General features: G+C 37.1%; 1 protein-coding gene across 2 annotated transcripts in view; it reads right to left on the bottom strand.

The window, feature by feature from the left end:
• Positions 1–21,538, bottom strand: part of CUL3 (cullin 3) — a 99,473-nt gene that overhangs the window by 68,227 nt on the left and 9,708 nt on the right. Inside the window, exon 2 of one of the 2 annotated variants that reach the window (XM_081242231.1) lies at positions 10,418–10,615. The exons of the other annotated variant lie outside the window; for it this stretch is intronic. Coding sequence (XP_081098357.1) covers positions 10,418–10,615 — 198 coding nt within the window. The remainder of the gene's footprint in view (positions 1–10,417; positions 10,616–21,538) is intronic. 2 annotated transcript variants of the gene reach the window in all.

Here is a 21,538-nt window from a genome sequence, read left to right on the forward strand (position 1 = left end):
AGGATTTAAGGACAAAGTAGTATCATGAAAAATGGTAGCTTTTTACCTAATGGTTGGAAAGGAAAACAGAAATAAAAAAGCAGTATACCACAGAAGGACAATATGATAATCATTTGTAAAGTACTTCATTCCCAATGGTTAAGACAAGATATACATTAAAAGCATCAAGTAGGGCTTCCCTGGTGGCGCAGTGGTTGGGAGTCCACCTGCCGATGCAGGGGACACGGATTCGTGCCCCGGTCCGGGAAGATCCCACATGCCGCGGAGCGGCTGGGCCCGTGAGCCATGGCCGCTGAGCCTGCACGTCCGGAGCCTGTGCTCCGCAACAGGAGAGGCCACAACAGTGAGAGGCCCACGTACCGCCAAAAAAAAAAAAAAAAAAAAAAAAAAATCATCAAGTACACTATAGCATTAATACCATAGTTAAACTCTGAACAACAGGGACACTGACATAATGAACAGTAAAATATATACAAAGCATGGCAATATGGCAACTAGTCTTTTTGTTCTCCTGAATACCATGGAGGGAACTCAGTTCCACAAGATCACACAATCTGGTTCCTAACAGACCGACAGGCTCCAGCCTCAAGAAATCAGAGGTATACAGCCCCAAAACTACACTGTGCTTTTAAATGGTGAAACACACTCTGCTTAAAGTGGTTAGATCCAGGAGTAATTAACTTGGGTAGGCAGAAGTATTACCCCACATACAGAAGACAAAACAGATCTCGGCAGTTCATGGATATAAACCATGATGGTTTCCACTTGACTGTATTATTCTTAGAGATTCATTTCAATAGACAATTACGGAGAGCAAATATGAAGAGCAGGAGACACAAAAATGAATGAAACAGCTCTCAGCTTAATAAATGTTAAAAGAACATCACTAGATACTAAATAGAGAGCAGTACCTGCTCTCACAGTGCTTACAGTCTATTCCACAATTTAAGTGGGAACAGCTGGTATTGAACATGGGTGAACTTGCTAAATAACACTCTAAACTTGGCTCTTCCCCAACATCATTTCTCTTTCCATCTTTTCAAAGCAGAAACTACTCAATTTCCTAAGCCCCTCATATTCTATGATTGCCATCTTTCTGACTCTCTAATAGCCCTTTTTCCTCACCTTATCCCTAACAATCTCTTTCTCTTTTGGGATTATCCTATTTATATTCAAGTTACTCTTCCAAATCATATTCCTTAAGGGTTTGTATACCTAGCTGAGAGCCTCCGTCTTCTTTCTGACTCCTGTCATCACCTTAAGCTGCTCCAATATTCAATGTAATGGGTTCTTAGTTTCTTCCAACAACTTTAAATTAGGAAAAAGGACAAGACAAGATGGCAGGAGAATGAAAGATAAGTAGCAAGAAGCACTGAAAATGGCACTCCTACTAAACCTTTTACTCCATCTTTTCCGTTTCAATCCGTCTCTTTTTTAAAATTAAAGCACAACAGCTCCTACCACCCACAGAATAAAAGCCTAATCCCCTACAATGTTAGTCCAACTAACTTTACCATTCTCGTTTCCTACAAATGCATGTGAAGTCCTTTATGTTCCATTTACACTTATACTGGTCCACCACACAATGCTCATACCTACCTGCCTTTTTTACTCATGCGATTTTCCCTACTGAGACTATCTTTTGCCTTTGTTTACAGGATGAATCTTTCATAACCCTTTAAGGCTCATCAAAAGTGACCTCCTCTTTCTACTTTGTCCTGAATTCTTCAGGCAAAGTAATTCCCCTTCAAATCTGATTCCCTCACTAAAATCGGGAGGTTTCTTGCTGATAGGCACATGGTGTCTTAATTATTTTTTGGTGGATAAAACACAGGAGAGACTCAGTATCTGTGGGCTTCTGAAGTGAATCTGTCTTTGCTAATGAAAATCTTAGTCCTTAGTGTTTCTATCAAGGTCCTTCGTAATTAACTGCAATCACTGTATTTATGTTATGTGTTGTACATAAATGCCATTTTAAAAGTCTCTACATTCATTCACATTTCCCTAGAAAGAAAGGAAAAGCACTAAAAAAGCTTTATTATAAAAGCTCAATCTGTTTAAATAACTGGTCTACAAAATAGTCCAGAGCTTACCATAAAATTACCGACTTCATTCCCTCAGGCAATTAGTACTACCACAGAAACATCTAAATATAACTATGAATAAGCATAATACTTAAAACTCTGGTTCTTCCCATTCTCCCTCTAAAAATGGGGAGAAAAATTAATATACTGAACAAGTAGTTTACATAGAAACATCATTGACCCTACATACAAAATACAAATGGTAGGATGTTATTCTACAAGGAGACTTTACCAAAAAAATACTCAACAAGAAAGTCACTTAAAAATTGAAATTCCCCTTCAAGTCTTCATTTTTCCTACCTGGAAAGCAAAGTGCTGAGAACTGATCAGGATTACAAGGCACAGATTCAAGTATGTAAGTCCGTAATATAAGTTCCAGAAAGGCAGGGATCTTTGATGTAACACAAATGCTTACTAGCCTAGTGCCTGGCACGTAACAGGTCCTCAATAGGCCATTTTCTGAATGAACGTAAAGTGAGGAGGATGAAGCTCCTCTTATTCTGCCTTCCTCACATTCAAAGTAAGATGTTACTTGAAGAACAAGATGGAAAGAAAGACTTTGAAAACCACTGGAATAAATATTCTTTTTAGCAATAATAAACTGTTTCTACTAGAGTTAAGAAGTCAACATCTTTTTTGTCCAGCTATTTTTCTAAGAGGGGAACAAACTTTCAAAGTACAGGAATTAGCTTTTATAAGCTCACTTATGAGACTGCCACATTATTTAGTTATTCCTATAGACTAATAATTTGAAAGAAAAGGGGAAATTAAGCACCAGTCAAATCTAAGAAACCTGTTAATCATCACAAAATTGGGATAACAAAGTTCTTGCCACGTTAAAACCAAAGAAAGTTTCTCCCCTGACTTTAAGAAACAATTAAAAATGAAAAAACTTCTGAACACATATTATGGCACATGAAAGGACAATGGTAAACTGCAAAAACCATGATTTTCCTAAGTCTTAGTCATTATACAATTTTAATGCCCACTGAGGCTAACAAAACCAATCCCTATCTCATTTTATACATTAATAAACTGAAGTCCAGAAAAATCTAGTAATCTGTTCAAGATTGTTAGTGGTAGAATCAGGCCTAAAGCCTAACTCTCCCTACTTTCTATCAGGTACTTCTTCCACTGCATCTACTTCTAACTTCTTTATTATTAAACTCCTATTATTACTTCTATTGATATTATTATTTCTTATTATTATGGAGTACTTAGCAGTGTGTAGGAAAAAAAGACAAGTCCTCCCGTTACTTTACTGTGAGCTTAGAGAATTTCTATTAAGTTTGAATCCCAAATAGGAACCTTCTAAAAGGAGATGACTCCAAAAAAACAAACAAAACACTTTAAATATCTGACAATTTGGTCAGTTATATCTCAATAAAGCTGGGGGGGGGGACATAAAAAAAGATGGCTCCACCCTAACCTAACCCTGCCTTCAAGTAACAGAACTGATCAGCACTATTTTTGAAGATTTTTTTTAAAATGTGGACCATTTTTAAAGTCTTTATTGAATTTGTTACAATAATGCTTCTGTTTTATGTTTTTTTGGTTTTTGGCCACGAGGTGTATGACAGCTTAGCTCCCTAACCAGGGATTGAACCCACAACCCTGCACTGGAAGACGAAGTCTTAAGCACCGGACTGCCAGCGAAGTCCCTGATTAGCACTATTTTTGAATTTAAAATTGTCTTTTAACACACACACGCACACACACACTGTGAAAACCACAACCCTGCTAAATAAAGGTCAAAATTAAATTATTTTATAATTTAAGGTTAGAGCTGAGTCTTAAAGTACCACTAACTCTGGCCATTTTTCAGTCTCCACTGCAATCCTCAATCTATCTGAAATGTTTAAGTTCCTCAGGGTTCAACCTAGGGCCCTCTTCTTTTTTTTTTTCCTGTGTGATTTCATCTACTTCCAGGGCTTTAAGTATCATCTATATGCTCACAATCCCCAAATTTACACTTCCAGTCCAAACTTCTCAAGAGAACTAGATTTACATATCTCATTTCATTGGCATCTTAAAATTAACCTGCCAAATGAAGCTTCTTTTTCTACCCCAAATCTATACCAAAAAACGGAAACTCCTAGTTGTTCAAAAGCCAAAATCCTAGAAGTCATCTTGGATTCTTCCCTCTTCCTCATTCCATACAATCAACCTAACCACAGTTAACAAGCTTTCTACATCCAAAATAAATCTTGAATCTGAAAACTTTTCTCTATCCCCAGTGTCACTAGACTGGTATAAATCGCCACTATCCTTCATCTGAATTACTGGATTATTCTATCCTATTGCCCCCACTTCAACTCTTGGGCCCTGTAGCTTATTCACCACATAGCGACCAGAGTAATATTTAAAAAATCTACATCAGGGCATCCCTGGTGGCGCAGTGGCTGAGAGTCCGCCTGCCGATGCAGGGGACACGGGTTCGTGCCCTGGTCCGGGAAGATCCCACATGCCGCAGAGCGGCTGGGCCCATGAGCCATGGCTGCTGAGCCTGCGCGTCCGGAGCCTGTGCTCCACGACAGGAGAGGCCACAACAGTGAGAGGCCTGCGTACTGCCAAAAAAAAAAAAAAAATCTACATCAGATCATATCACTGTCTTGCTTAAAATCTTCAATGGCTACCTACAGTACATATAATAAGTATGACCCCCTTATAGCATGGCTTCAAGGCCTGGCATGATGCAGCTTCCGCTTTTCTCTCCCAACTCATCTTGTTCCATTCTTCCCTGCCAACTCTTAATTCCCTGTTCACGACATGCCCCCCCCCACCCCTCCAAATTTCTCTAGTCCAGGTACTGGCAAAGGAAGTCCTTCTGTCTTTTAAAAATAAAGCTGTATCGAAATACAGCTGTGCCTGTTCATTGTGCGTAGTCTATTGCTGCTCTCACGCTACAACAGAGGGGTTGAGGAGCTGCGACCGAGAACGTATGGCTCAGAAAGCTGGAAATACTGGCTATCTGGCCCTTTATAGAAAAAAATGTTCCATAACCATTCCCTTTGCCTACAATGCTCTTCAACCCACTTTTCTCATGAGCACCTTCTCATCCTTCAAGTCCCAGTTTAAACATCACCACCTTCTCAAACAACCCTACCCTGGCCTATGCAGTTGCTCTCATCATTTTTCCCTATCACTGTATCCTGTTTTCTTCATTACTTTTTATAACTAAACACCTGCTTACTTGTTTATCTGTTCCATGAATGCAGGGATCAGATGCAACCTATTTACCAATATATTTCTTACACCCGAGCTACAGCCTAGCAGATAATAAATACTTTTGAATGTTAAATTCTGTGATGATAAATCTTACAGGGATACTTTTGAGGCTCTGACAAAATGACCTGTAATTTAAAAATCCGTAAAACTGGAAAGTAGCAGAACTTTTCTTCTCCAACATAACCATACTTTTAAAGGTATTTTACTTAGAAGAAAACAATCCCTGTGAATTCTGAAATGTCTTCATATTTACTAAATAAGACAAGAATTTTTTTTTAATGACAAGGCACAAAGGCCACATCACACCCTAAGTTTTGCTTTGTGGTCTTGAGAAATTTACTCAATTCCTTTGGGTCTCAGTTTCTTGGGGAAACATTCTTCTAGAGATAGGAAGAATATACTACTAAGAAAGAGAAACAGCATTTAGCTTTTCTATGCCTGCTTCAATTCTGTAAATTTATTTCCAAAGCCAATAATCAGCTACTTTCATTACAAAGAACTATCCTCCCATCAGCCGCCCTCTTATAGTTTATACCACTCTGCTTTACCAAAAATGTTCCTCAAAATGTTCACTATTCTCATCTTGAAATCGGAGTACCAACAAACTCTGATTGCATGAAAAAATTGTATTTCCTCTGAATTCTTCAATGTGAAAAGATAGGTCCTGGCTGTCTGTATATACCATAGCACTAAAAGGTTCACTTCAGTGGAAAATAACGTTGCTTTAAAAAATATATTATTATTACTTAGGCAGTTCAGCTAACTGCTAAAAGCATAGTAAACAAAAAAATGAGGAGTGGACCATGCAGGAATGCTTTCAGGACCATAAAAAGGGATATATTTTGTGAGACTGAGACAGTTACTTTGATACCACAGAACCCTAAACCATTCTCTTACCTTCCAGTCAGAAGGTGCAATGTAGAGACAGGCAATATTGATTTCCATGCAAACTATATTTCTGCACATTAGATCAAAAACATCCCTAAGTCCCATCTGGTAAACAAATGGAGACTTCCGACATCAGGGGACAAACATTTTGGTCTACTGTTTGATGGCCCTGTCAGTTAACAGACTTCCTTTAACATTGTCCCTTTCAGACAGTACCGTATTTGTATGACTTTTTAAAGTGTCTTATAAGAGTAAAAATGAAATAAGATCAATGGAAAACACAAAAAATGAAAGCATAGATACTAGCAGAGGTTCAATTCAATTTAAATAAAGAAATCAATCATTAGATATGCTGACAATGGTACATCCCCTAGTCAGAAATTGACTAGCTTAAGGTGGTCAAATGAGTATTTGTGAAAGAAAAAGAAAATTAAAGAATATTTTCAGATGCTGTTGATATATCATTAACATCTGTAAGAGAAATAAAAGTTTAGCATATACACTTTGTAATTCTTTAGCATAACCAACTTGAATACATGTTCTCTGGAATATATTATAGGGAAATGCCTATATTTTGAAATGATAGTTAATCTTAGATATGGGACCACTTTAAGAGACTTACAAAATGCTGAAGCTCTTACAGTTACCATGGAGTTATTGTTCACATGACTTCAATTTCTACCTAACCATGTTTGAGTCCAAATATCAATCACACCAACACACCTCACACTCTGGCTTCCCCTCCACTCTTCACTTTTTGAAAGAGCCAACTCTCAACCAAACCAAATAACTACAAATGTTTGTTTCTGCATCTGTGCCCAAGCTGCAAAGCACTGCTTAAAAAAAAAAACAAAAACACGATAAATCACACATTCAGGCCAACTCCTACTGAGCCATCTCTTTCCTCACTTGCCAGTTCCTTAGTATATTCCCCACAGGAGCTACTCCAAGTCTCTTCATCTCATTTTCAGAACTTGCACTGCTTAATTATTAGATTCATGGTAGTCTTAGAACTAAAGCATCTCAAAGATATTACTGCCAACTCCTTCATTTTAATTATAAATAAACCAAGAACTAAAGTTTCAAGGACTATAGCTTTACAAAAACTGAACCGATTTCCCTAAAACCCCACATGCACCCTCAATTTCAGCATATATTTACTGTATCTTGATCCATTCATTATTATGCCTCAGGAGCAGATTTATAGAAAGGTTAAGGACTCAGCCTGAAGCCGCACTGCTTCAATATTGTTCCAGCTAGGCCGCTTACTAGCTACATGCATCTGGACAAATCACCAATTCTGTGCCCTCTGTTTCTTCACTTTTAAATAGAGATAATAGTAGTATCTGGCTCATTGGGTTGTGACCATTATGCAAGTGAACACATGTAAAAGCACTAGAAGTGGACCTAGCACATAGTAAATGCTAAATAAGAGTTAGCTGAGGATATTATTATCACACCCTATAGAACCTCTGGCAAATGAGAACATGCCCCTCTTCTACCTTCACTTCTCCACTGTTCAATTCCACACTCTCTCCATACCCCAAAATTCAGTTGCTCCAATCTTCTCCTCTTCAACAGCTTTAAGCAAAACTCCCCCACTCTACTTCTCTTCCTTCTTTTGATGTCAAGTTTCTTAAATTAGTCTTCATTTCCCACACCTATTTACCATAGTTTGCTTTTGAAGATGACATCCCTTGGCTCTGGGATTTTCATTTTCTGCACTCCAACACATATTCCTCAGTACATGCTACCAAATGTCAGATCTTGATCTCCAGTTCTGAGTTCCTGCCCAAGCTCTGAGCCTGTATATCTCCAAACACATCATATTTTTACTTGGACATCTTATTACAATCTCACACTCAAATTTTATCACATGTAAAATGATTTTTAAGGTGCTTTCTAACCATAAAAATTTCCAACATAACCTAAAACAGAATCTGTCATCTCCTCTACGCATTCCAAATAAGTTTTCCACTATAAGTTCACAATAATTCTATTGGTGGCACCATAATTCTCCTAGTAACCAAATTCTACCTGGTCTTCAGAATTTCTGACATCATCCACTCATTTCTAGCCTATCACCTTAACGCAGAGTTTTCAAGGTCTTCTCCTGTTTAGAGCACACATCCCCCCCATTCTACATTTATATCATTCTCATCTTAATCTTCTTAAAATATTTTGTCACATTATCATCCACTTAAAAACCTCCAATAAACCTCCACTGTAAAGTCCAAATTCCTTAGCTTGGCATTGAAGTTCTCCAATCTGCGCCCAAACCAACTTTGCAACACTATACCCCACTAATCCCCATAAATTATTATACACCTCAGTCAAACTCTACTTATCACCCAAGTTTATTTCTGTATAATCATGTGACATCTGCCATCCTGGAACACCTTCCACATTGTTCACTTATATCCCAAATTTTTCATGGCTCAGTTCAATTTCATCCTTTCCCGTGAAATCTTACAGCCCAGGGTAATCTCTCCTCATTTGAATTCCTAAGCCATTTATTGCCTATACAACTCATTTGCCATTGAATTATATAATGCCTGACACTGTTACCTAAATGTGTGTATCATCTCTCCATCAGAATAAAAGCAAAAACAAACCTAGGAAGGGACAGCATTATATCTCTTTGCATCTACTAGATTTTCTTAGAAAGCTGTACATGGCAGGCACTTAACAAAAAACTGTTGAATGCATGAAGAACATAATCACCTTGCTTCATGAGATACTAGCTACCTGCTCATGTAATCCCGTTTAAGAGAAAAGAATTACAGAAGGAAGAGTAGAAATAGAAAGTGACTATTTTGTAACCATCGTAGCAATAATGATTCATGCAAGAATCATCAATGGATGCTAAAACCATCACATGAAAGTTTCTTGGGGAACAGGATATTTATACAGTCTCAAAATATATCTGAACAAATTACTTATGAATTACAAAGGGAAAAAAGGTACCTTCACAGTGGAGAAATCTGGCGGACACCAAGTGATCAAAGTTAACATCACCAATAATGGGATAAACTGACATCATGTGCCTCCTGATGTGATGCACTGATGACACAACATCACTTATGTATTATTCCTGCCAAAAATGCATAACCTGAAACTAGTCATGAGGAAACAATCAGACAAACCAAAAACTGAGGGACAATCTACAAAACAACTGACCTATACTCTTCAAAAATGTCAATGTGCTGAAAGACAAAGAAAGGCTGAGGAATTGAGTGTGTGATCCTGGATTAGATCCTGGATCCGAAAACAAACTGCTATAAATGACATCACCTCCACACAGGACAACTGGTGAATTTGAATGTGGACCATATTAGATAACAGTTTTATATTAATGTTAAACTGCCTGATTTTGAACATTGTTCTTTGGTTAAGTGAGAGAATTTCCTTGTTCTTAGGAGAAACATTCCAAAGTATTTAAGAGTAAATGAATCTTAAACTTATTCTCTTAACTGTCCAGCAATAATAATAATACCAGTAACAGTAATAACAAGTACCAATAGAAAGACTGGCTAAAATGTGGCAAAATGTTGACAACTGGTAAATCACTGTACTATTGATGCAACTTTCCATTTTTTTCAAAATAAAATTTAAAAAACAAATACCTTAATACCACACAAAAACTTAGAGAAGTTTTTATTTATCTGTGGTATTTTACATCTTATCTGACAATCTTAAAGCAAGACATACTTTCAGTGGAAGAGTCTGCTTTATAAAAACATTTGCTCTAAAAAAACAAATACATCTTTTTGGAACCAAAGAACCATTTTATAATGTTAATAGTCCAACACTAATTTATCTTAAAAATTTTATATAAAGTTAATTTCATTTGGTGAAAAGACTTAGACAATATTTTTTAAACAATGTAGTCTTATTATTTTCAAATATATAAAGAAGAGAAAGCTAAAATGGTCTGATTAAGCATTTTAAAGAAAGAAATAATGATCTGTAATTAACATATTAATAAACAAGCATATGTAAATTAAAAGTTTGCTTCCAAGATTATATCTATCAAAGATCACAAACTTCACCTTCTCTCAATTATCAAAAATTCTGGTTTAGCTGATTATAAGTTTTAAGTGACGTTTCATAATATAGCTACTAATTGATTATTATTTCTATAGGCTTCCAGGAACCTTTAAAAATAATACTTCTAGATTCAATATAGTTAGCAACAGTCCTTTAAAGTTGGATACCTTATTTATGAGATGTTCGGTAACAACTTCTCTTAGTCCAGTGTAGAGCTTTTCTCCATGTTTATGCAAAACCATTGTATATGCATTTCTATAGAGCTCCTCAAAACTAAGACCACTGTTATTCTTACGCTGGATTTCTTGAATTGCATTTTTCAGAAGGTCCCAAATGCTGTTTACATATTTTTCATCCATGGTCATCTGTAATATCCAAAAGAGAGAAAGAGACAAAAAAAAAAAAAAAAAAAAAAAACCAATGGTTGAAAATCTTTCTGTATTTATCCATATAGTAAATATTTTATTATATGGCTATGATCATAAATCTGCATGACTTACAAGGATGTTAACAATCTATTTTAACAGAAATAAAGGGATACATTTTAAAATAGTTCTTAGAGCTGATAGAAGCAATTTTTAACAAATCCTTTTAACACCTCCCTCCTTTCTTATCTGCAGCACAACCCTCCACTTTAAATAAAATCATAATCCCTGATGCTAATACTTGCTTTAGCCAAAAAGTGTAAGACATATTTTCCCTGTTCATTTAGTAGAATACAAGCTCAGAGAGACAGAAAGGGTTCCTTGATGAAACAAAATTGGGAACATGAACACTATTTTCCTCTCCTGAAGATGTGCAGAGCTCCTTAGCAAATTAAAGATGAGGAGAAGATCTGTAATTAAAAAACAATAAAACCACACATTTTCTTTGTTTAACCTAGCATTCTCTCATTTTCCTCCTTCCCCACTTTAGATTCCATGGTCCGTCATTTCTAAGCACCTTGTATACACCCATAAATAACTTGCCCCCTTCCCCCCTCCAAAATACTTGCCATTCTAAACACCAACTGCCCACCTACGCCTCACATGCACCCACACAGCTGAAAGCAACTACAGAATAACACACATACAACCATATTCAATCCATCTGAATTTAAATTCATAACCACTAACCACAAGTCGGCCCTTAGTACAACCCCACAATCCTACTTTTCTAGACGGACTCTACTTTCCTAGATGATTTTACACCATCTCCTCCGTCCACTCTAGGATAATGAATTGCTTCCTGTTCCACTGAAAAAACAGAAATAACCTGATGAGACACTGCACAAACTCTGGCCATATCCACTAACCTATTTGATTGTATACCAATATAACCTGCTAGTTCTTGTGCTCGAAGTGCCAAGTTCTTATACTCAAATTATAGCACAGGGACCAGAAACACAGACATCATCTAGGGACTTGTTAGAAATGCAGAATTTCAGGCCCCATCCCAGACCTACAGAACCATACCTGCATTTTAACAAGAACCCCAGGTGATACCTATACAAAATGAAGTTTAACAAGTATTGCTCTAGTTCCATCCCAACTCACCTATTCAAGGACCTCCCGTTAGCAATCTCCCTTCCCAGCATCATCAAAATTTTTCTCCCTGCTAGGTAATTTCCACCTGCATTTAATATCCTCAGTTTCCCATCCTGAAAACAAACAAACAAATCCTCACAACCCCACATATTACTCCAGCACCACCTAATTTTTCTCCTTTTCACTTACAACAAAATCACAGGGCTATGGAGGAGACTTCTATATTCACTGTCTCCAAGTCACATTTTTCCCGTTGTATCTTGAATCCACTCCAATAAGGCTTTCATCTCTACCATTTCACAGAAACTACTCTTGAGAAGGTCACCAGTGACTTCCTCACTGCTAAATCTAACAAAGTCTCACTTCTCATCTTACTTGACCTTTCTGGCAGTAATTCAAAGAGCTGATCACTCCTACCACTTGATACAGATTCCTCACTTGCCCTCCAAGCACTACAATCTCTTGTTTTTCTTCCTATTCCACTTGCTCCTATTTGTCAGCCTGCTTACTGCTTCTAACTCATCACCACAACCTCCAACCTCTTGTCTGAACCTCTTACCTATCCACACTCGGCTTTTAGGTGAAGTTAACTCACCTGGTCTCATGGCTTTAAGTTAACCTCAAAATTATATACCCTGTTTGGAGCCCTCACCACCTTAGTACCACAGTCTTATGTTCAGCTACCTACTCGATATTTCTACTTGAAAATCTGCTAGGCATCTCAATCAAGTCTAGAACAGAAAACCTAATCTTTTCCCCTAAGTTGGCTTCCCCTGCAATCTTCTCCAACTGAGCAGATAGCCACTCCACCCTTCCAGTTGCTAAGGCCAAAAAGTTTGTAATCAAGTCCTCTATAGTCTCTCTCACCTCACTTGTAAAGCAAAAGGCAATTCTGTTGTCTCTACCTTCAAAATGTACCCAGAACCTAATTCCTCATTTCTTCCACTGCTCCTAAACCACAATTATCTCTCAGATTATTACAACAGCCTCCTAACTGGTCTTTGTTTCTGCTCTTGGCCCAATATCATAGAGCAATCAGAGTGACCTTCTGAAAACATATACCAAAGCATGTCACTCAGCAGCTCACAACCCTCGGTGACTTCTCATTTCTCTTGGAGTTAAAGTCAGAGTCCTTATGCTATTCTACAAAGCCTTATTCGACCTGATAATCTCTCTGACTTCATCTATTCTTCCTCCTTGCTCTCTCTGCTCCAGCCCTACCAGCCTCCTTTTTACTCCTTGGAATATGGCAAACAAGTTCACTTCAAGTTGGTATTTGCTACTCACTCTGTCTGGAATGCTCTTCCCCAAGATATCTAAGTGGCTCATTCACTGATCAACCTCAAAACTCTGCTCAACTGTCGCCTTAAAATAAAGCTTTAACTAGCTACTCTATTTACAACAGCAGCCTCCTCCTACTAGTGACCCTCAAATTCCAACCTCACATTATTTCTTTTCCTGGCCTCTCTCCTTCCAGTCAAATGTCAGCTCCATGAAGGCAGGGATTTTCTTCACTGCTGAATAACCTCAGCCACCAAAACAATACCTGGCATATAACAAGCACTTACACCTGCTGATTGATTTTCTTCTAATCTCTGACTAAGCAGCCCTCTTCATGCTCAGAAAACCTACACGTTCCAAGTTCACAACCAGGGAAACAATGCATCAATTACTCATCATCTGACCTGAAATGGATAAAAGATACTGAGCTAAAAAAATCCTCTCCAGCTAGAAAGTTTTGGAGGTGATGGATATGTTTATTGCATAGATTGTGATGGCTTCACAAATGAATACTTACCTCCAAACTCGTCAAGTTGCGTACATTAAATATGTACAGCTTACCTCAATAAAGTGGTTAAAAAAAAAAAAAAAGAATCCTCTCCAAGTCCTGTACAATGAGTATGAATGTGAAAGAGGAAGACGTAGGTAGGCAAAACAGTTCATTCAGTCAAACAAGCTCAACTCCCAATCAAGAGGATTCTTAAGCAGGTGACTCAAACTGAGTCTTATTATTCTAATCTTTTCTGGAGAGCTTAAAAAGGAACTCTTCAGAAAACAAATTCTTTCCTGTTACTCAAATATTATTCAAATCCAGGTCTATCAGAGACTTCTCTGAAATGGCCTTAAGAGAATTTACCCTTACATCTAAACTACTACCTATTTTTATCAGATATTCTCATACAGAGGATGCCATCCATATAAAATATAAATAAGACGTAGCTATTTACAACTTTTCACAAATAAAGCCCACAAGACAACGTGATAATGATGGCTTCAAATACTCCATGTATGTGCAATGTGGTTTTAGTTTGCTGACAGCATATGTAGAGGTTACAACAAAGCAGGCTAAGACACCATCCCTGCGGTTAAATAACGAACATATAAAGCAGAACGTTCAAACCAATTTCAAAAAAGAGTAAAGTTAATGCTGACTAAAAACTCCAGAGATAACTATACTGCTAATAGTTGACCAAGAACTTAAAATGATCTTTTCAGGCTCTGTAACATAAGATCCCATGAAAGCTAGAAAACATAAAAAAAGTCTCTCTTCAGCATGAATTACTAAATTTTCTATTAGAAACTAAAGTATTTTAAAGATATAAACTAAGAGGCTTCAAATATTGTACAAATACTCTTACACTGTAATAAAACAATCATTTCTCACATATATAAATCAAGGGTTATTTTAAAATCCAAAATGGTATGTAGTATTTTCCTCAGTATTTGTGCTTTATAGATAGAAATGAAGACAGAGAGCAAAAATGTTTCTTCTGGTGATTGCTCAGGTATAAAAATATTCAAACAAAGGAGAACAAAATAGACCGAGAGAGATTAAATGACTTACCCAAAATCACAGAGCTGGAATCGGAATTCATATTCTCAAATCCAGTACAAACCACTGAACTCACCTCCCATCCCACCGTGCTAATAGGGTAAAGTAATATTAGAGTATAATCACTGATTATCTTGGTAAACACAGTACAGTATATTAGTAGAGAATATAGATTTTGCTGTCTGACAGGCCTGGATTTGCATCACGGCTCTGCTAAATTCATAAGCCACGCAACCTTGGGCAAATTACTTAATTCTTCTAAACATTTATTTCCTCACTTGTAAAAAGAGTGGGTTTAATAACAATACCTATCTCAAAAGACTATCATGAGGATTAAATGCAAATGTCAGTAGAATTCAGCCCAGCCTAGGGCACAGTACAGTCAGCCCTCCATATCCATGGACCTCGCAGATACAGGGTTGACTGTACTGTGCCATTTTATGTAAGGGACTGGAGCATCCTCAGATCTTGGTATCTGAAGAGGCCCTATAACCAATCCCCCACGGATCCCGAGGGACTACGGTATAATCCCTCACAGGCTGAATAACAGTGACAGAATCTCTTGAACTCTCATCTCTGGGCATCAAATGTCAGGAAAAAAAATACAGTTTTTAGGCTTAGCAAATAAACAGCTAAAACAAAAGTACCTTAAGAGGACAACTATGCTAAATGAAAGTCAGTAAAATGTAGCCTTCCTTCAGAAACAATATTCCCCTACTTCATATCTCCTATTCTTCCAGTGTCATTTAAATCATTTTAATCCCCAGAGCTCTGTCCTTGGTTCTTCTTTTCACTCTACACTGGCTGCATTTCCATTCATTATCAGAGTTACAACTACTATATATACTTCTAGGGTTCTAAAATTTACAAGGCTCTAGATTGGCAAGGGATTCTGGAGCCTCCTAAAACTGCATGTAAAATTTTGCAAATATAATGTGTATGCACTTCTTTTCTAGATGGTGGGTCACTAGCTCTTATCAGATTTCCCAAGAAGTTTGGTCCTCATCTCAAAGAAGATAAATTAGTGGCTTACATGTTAATTGCTCCCAAATCTATACTGCCAGCCCAGAAGTTCCCCAAAGCCTTAACTACTGTATTCAACCACCTGCTGGATATGCCCAACCAAATTTTCCAGACACATATCAAACTTATCATGTCCAAAATTTCTGGTAAACTCACTCTCCAAACACACCCAAATCTTTTTTCTGTATTCTCTAATTCAGTAGCGGCAACACAAACCACCTAGTTATACAAGCTAGAAGCGTAAGCCTTAACTTTTCTTCTTTCCTCTCTCTCATCCCTTTCTCATCCAATCATCAAGTGCTACCAACATCAGGCCCAAGAGATTTCTCAAATATGCTCCCAATCTTTCATCCTGAATACTGTTGCCCTAAAACTTTCATCTAGATTACTGCAACAGCCTTCCAGCCACCATGAACTCTAATAACCTCTTGGAATCCATCTTCCTCAAAATCATTAAAATAACCACATCAGCATCACGCCCCTGTTCAAAACCTACCTCTCATTAGCAACTGGGGGGGGTGCGCTTTAAAAGGGAACATAACACTTCATGATCTAGTCGGTCTATGCCTACTTCTCTAACTTCATCTTTCACTAACTACTACCTATCTTACATTCACTTCCTGGCAACATTAAACCAGTGGTTATTCCTGTCCACTGTCACACCTCCCCTCCACACACCACCCTCTCATGTCTTCTTTATACACCCCTCTTCTGCCTCTTTGATTCTTTACATAGCTTCTGAACACAGCTCAGGTGTCACATCCTCCAAAAATCCTTCCCTGACCTACTCAAGCAAAGCTAACAACTCTTTCTCCGCTCTTTCACAATACTCAGGTTATATCTATCACTACACTACCATACTGCTGCATAATTATCTGTTTGTGAATCTTTTTCCTCCATTAGACTATGAGATAGTCGAGGCATTGTGCATTTTTCTTCAATGTTACTTAGAAGGCCATAAACAAATGTCTGGGGAATGTTGTTTTACCTATGTTATACCAATGCAATTTTGAAAACATGAACATTTGAATTACTAAGCACAATGATACTGAAAAATAATTTAATGTGTTTATATAACGATTAATGTAATTTTAAAATAAAAATATATTTTCCAAACAAAAATAAAGTACAATAATGTACAAGCAAAAGACTCTCAAATTTCATATATCAAGTAGTATTTTCACATTCACCTAACTAAATGCTTCAAAAGGCGGCTTAATCATTAACTTTATTACTAAATGTTAACTAGGAGGATAATAGTAGATAAAAAAAGGCCATTCAGGAGGAGATCTACAAGTTACAGTCTTTCCCTAAATCAAATAAGTCCAAAAACCATACACCCAAGGAAACAGGCTTCAAGTACATATTGCTACATACCCGCTTTGGTCCTGGCATCAAATGAACATGTTAACAACAGTGGCAAAATAATTACATTACTGATGAATTGATGGGTGAATTTCTCACCCATCCTTGATACAGAATACAACATTAACTGTCAATGAAAGTTAAAAGGACTAGATGATAAACTCTAATGTCATCAATGTTAACCATTAAGAACATCAGTCTAGACTTCACTCAGAGTCATTTAAAAGCCCTAACACTTTAGGGCTTCCCTGGTGGCGCAGTGGTTGAGAGTCCGCCTGCCGATGCAGGGGACGCGGGTTCGTGCCCCGGTCTGGGAGGATCCCACATGCCGCGGAGCGGCTGGGCCCGTGAGCCATGGCCGCTGGGGCTGCACGTCCGGAGCCTGTGCTCCGCAACGGGAGAGGCCACAACAGTGAGAGGCCCACATACCGCAAAAAAAAAAAAAAAAAAAAAAAAAAAAAGCCCTAACACTTTAAAGTAATATTCCAAAGTATTTGAGCAGGATTTTAATCCCATTGATGAAACTGACTTACTCAGGTTGCAATAACTACAAATACACTCAGGAATGGATCTGGCAACAATGCTTCAGCAAAACAATAAAATGATAAAATGCACACTTACATATATACACAAACATTTAATGTCTGCTTATTTTAAATATATACTGCATCTTTCCCCAACAAGCTCAAGTTACAAAGTGTTCAGCAAAGTAAATTCATTTAGCAAGAAAAGAAACAAAAGCTCTTTTTCAAAGGAAAGATATAATTGAGTATTCTTAAATGTCCATGGTTTAGTGAGACCTCTCAGAAACCAAATCAAGACTTTATTTTTTAAAAGTGACTTTTGCCCACTTCCCTGTCCCCAATCCAGGATTATAATCCCCTCGTTAGTAAGTATCAATAACAAAAATAACACTAACAATCTTTATTTTCTTTCACAAACACCTCTGGTTTTTCATCTACATTACTTTAAAAGATACAAAAACATAAACCTTCAAAATGCTGCATTTAAAAGGATGTCAGTCTATTATACACTTACACATCTTGAAGGTTCTGTAATTACTGAGAGCTGGAGAACTACAGCATGAGCCAATTAAAACTAAAAGGAAGAGAACTGTACTCTTCACATCCACTACATACAAAGGACAAAAAGTCTTTAGTCCCCTGTGAATAATTTTCTACAAGAAATTTAGAACAGGGTGGGTGGGGGAAAAGGGTGAGAATTTGAAATTCCAGGCAATTCAGAATGACACAGCTAGAAAAAAATAAACAAGGAAAAATGCTTGATCTTAATTTTGAGCTTCAGCCTCAAAATAGTTGCTTTGGCACAAGTATCTGAGGAATGGCAGTATTCTAGATAAATACAACTAAGCCATAAATTTTGTAAGGAAGTTCCCTCCCAGGTTATAAGCACCTTAGACTGATATCAAGTCTCTGTTCCCTAATTTTATTGTATCCTCTTTAATACATGTTATGATTCTTAGATGATTTTGAATGCAGTCCCGTTAGAGTTAGTAATGATGATGAACCTATCTGATGACCAAAGGCTACACAATGACTTATGAGGTCTCCAATAATCCCATTTATTCATCAGTTAATCTTTAAACATCCTCAACCATCAAAAGACAGCCAAAGATCCAAGCTTTGAGGAAACAGCCCAGTGGGACACATTCTGATTTTGGGCAAGTTATTTAACTTTCCAAACTTCACTTTCCTCATCTGCTTGTAACAAGAGAAATGGGAGAAGATGGTGTATTGTGTGGCAATTAAGAAAGTTTGTGAAAGCATCCAACACACATCACTTGCTCAATAAATTTCTTTTTCTTTACTACAAGGAAGAAACATACAGCCTTCTGTGCTGGAATTGTGCTGCCAAAAGTAATGACTGATAATGACAATTATCAATTAGAAAAGCAGAGTAGCCTGGGAAAATGCTATGAAATCACAAATTAAGGATGAGCTACACTCAACTGGCCTCTGATATCACTAAATTACAGAACAGTAACATTTACAATGAGAAAGTTAAATCATCAATAGACGGTTCAATTATAATCTGCATTTCAGTTCTCAACATGAGTAGGCTGTTCAAAAATCAATTTAAAAATTTGGAACAATTTCTTTCAAAGACAAACTAAGTTCAAGCTTTCACATTAGCCTGTTAAAGTCCAGTTAAGTCACAACTGACTTAAGAGTACTAACAATAGGGCTTCCCTGGTGGCGCAGTGGTTGAGAGTCCGCCTGCCGATGCAGGGGACACAGGTTCGTGCCCCGGTCCAGGAAGATCCCACATGCCGCGGAGCAGCTGGGCCCGTGAGCCATGGCCGCTGAGCCTGCACGTCCGGAGCCTGTGCTCCGCAACGGGAGAGGCCACAACAGTGAGAGGCCCGTGTACCGCAATAAAAAAAAAAAAAAAAAAAAAAAGAGTACTAACAATATTCTTTCAACTATATCTCTGTGAATGATCTTTACATATGTGAAAAAATGTATATGTAACATTTCATAGTCTGATGATGACCACAAAAAATATGCAGTCGTAAGTATTCTCTCTGAGTCAAGAAGTTTGTCACTGTCCTATTGGTGCTATTTTCGCTGATATGAAGAGATGCTATTGGCACCCTGAAACACGTTTGATCCAGAGAATACAATAATCATCTTGACTAGAACTCTTCAAACATAGAGACTCTCCCTATTATGAAGATTAGTTATTATGTCTCTAAGATCAACACTTTAAAATTATAAAAACATTTGCTGTATTTCTCAATATACTATTAAATCCCAATAATAGTAAGGGCTCGTGTATAAACTAGCTCTTAAACATTCATCTGGAAAACAAAAATAACAGAAAAGCAAGAATCATATATTTTTGGATGGAATCTCAAAGTAGTAGTAGTAATGCTACAGACAAAAAATACTTCATATCTAAGTGCATGTTTGAGTTCCATATTTCTATCCTACAATCTAAAACTATGAATTTTAATAAAAAATGACAATACTTTCTTCTATTTAGCTTACATCGCTGTGGTTTTTTTTTTTTTTGAAATGGATAAACCCAGTTTTTCTGAAGCTATGATAAAGTGTAAAGATGTATAGAACTGTTGGACAGTAACAAAGTAGTTTATACCAGAATCAGCTACACACACTCCAAAGAGAAAAAAACATGTAAAACAATACAAATTGCCACCAACTGCTCTGTCTTTGAAGGAACCTCACCATAAACTAAATGTGATATGACAGCAAAAGGCCTATAACGTGAAATTATTACAAAAATCTGATATCAAATCTCAGAATTTCTCTAAAACTACCAACTTACACAAAAAGAAGCATGTAAGAACACAGCTAACTTTTCCACTGCTTCATATTAGCATTTAATCATCACCACTGAAATATACCATTCTTATTCTAAAGAAAATTCTAAGGCTTTAAAGATAGGTGACATTGGCAACATCACAAAATGTTTTAGAGCAAAGGAGAACACACCAGCATTCGCTTTCTAGACTGAAATTTTAAGAGTGGAAATGAGTCTAAGAAAACCCCAAATTAAAATCTCTTCCTTTTACAAATGAAGAAACTGAAGCTAAGGAGCTTATCCAAGATCACTCAGCTAGTTAGAGCAATGAAGGAATCCATGTGTCCTGAGCTAAGGACCCTTCCGTTACACCATGTCAACTCAAATCACCTGAGTGTCTGATATTACAAAATCAATTTATAATTAACAGGCTAATATTAACACTGAATTATTAAGGCTATACGCTTATTTCAGTTTGGTCTAGAGGAGAGAGCTTTTAACCAGAAATCAGGCTTCTAGTCGTGTTCTTCCATAAATTCAAGCCGTAAGTATCCTTTGGGTAAAATCACCCTCTGGAGTTCTCCACTTCCCCATGTATTAAATAAGATTAGAACATATTCTCTCTAAAGTCCTTTCTGGCTTTTAAAAATTAAATAGGAAAACAAATAGGAGCAAATAAATTACTTGCTTTTTTGGCTAATGATAACATTCATCAAAAATAATACACTTCTTTCGTGTCTCATTTGCTTATTTTAAACTACCTGATCTTTGTACTTCAAAATTCATTTCATTGTTGAATATACTACTTCTTAATACATTCTGAAAGACATAAAATCACTTTTTTCTAAACATATATATATATATATATATATATATATATATATATACACTTTTTTTTTTTTTTTTTTTTTTTTTGCGGTATGCGGGCCTCTCACTGTTGTGGCCTCCCCCGCTCCGGACACGGGGGATCAGCGGCCATGGTTCACGGGCCCAGCCGCTCTGCGGCATGTGGGATCTTCCCAGACCAGACCGGGGCACAAACCCGTGTCCCCTGCATCGGCAGGCGGACTCTCAACCACTGCACCACCAGGGAGGCCCTAAACATATATTTAACAAGATAAATTTCTAACTGAAAAAAGTTAAAAAATGTGTGCTATCAGTCTTTAACTTAAAAAGGGAACTGTTAACTTAGAAATACATCAACTAATATATCTTTCCTATTGATTATGATTCTGACTGCTTTATTCAAGTCAGTA

This window comes from Mesoplodon bidens (genome assembly GCF_964165515.1).
Source record: "Mesoplodon bidens genome assembly, chromosome: 8".
Classification (NCBI taxonomy): Eukaryota; Metazoa; Chordata; class Mammalia; order Artiodactyla; family Ziphiidae; genus Mesoplodon; species Mesoplodon bidens.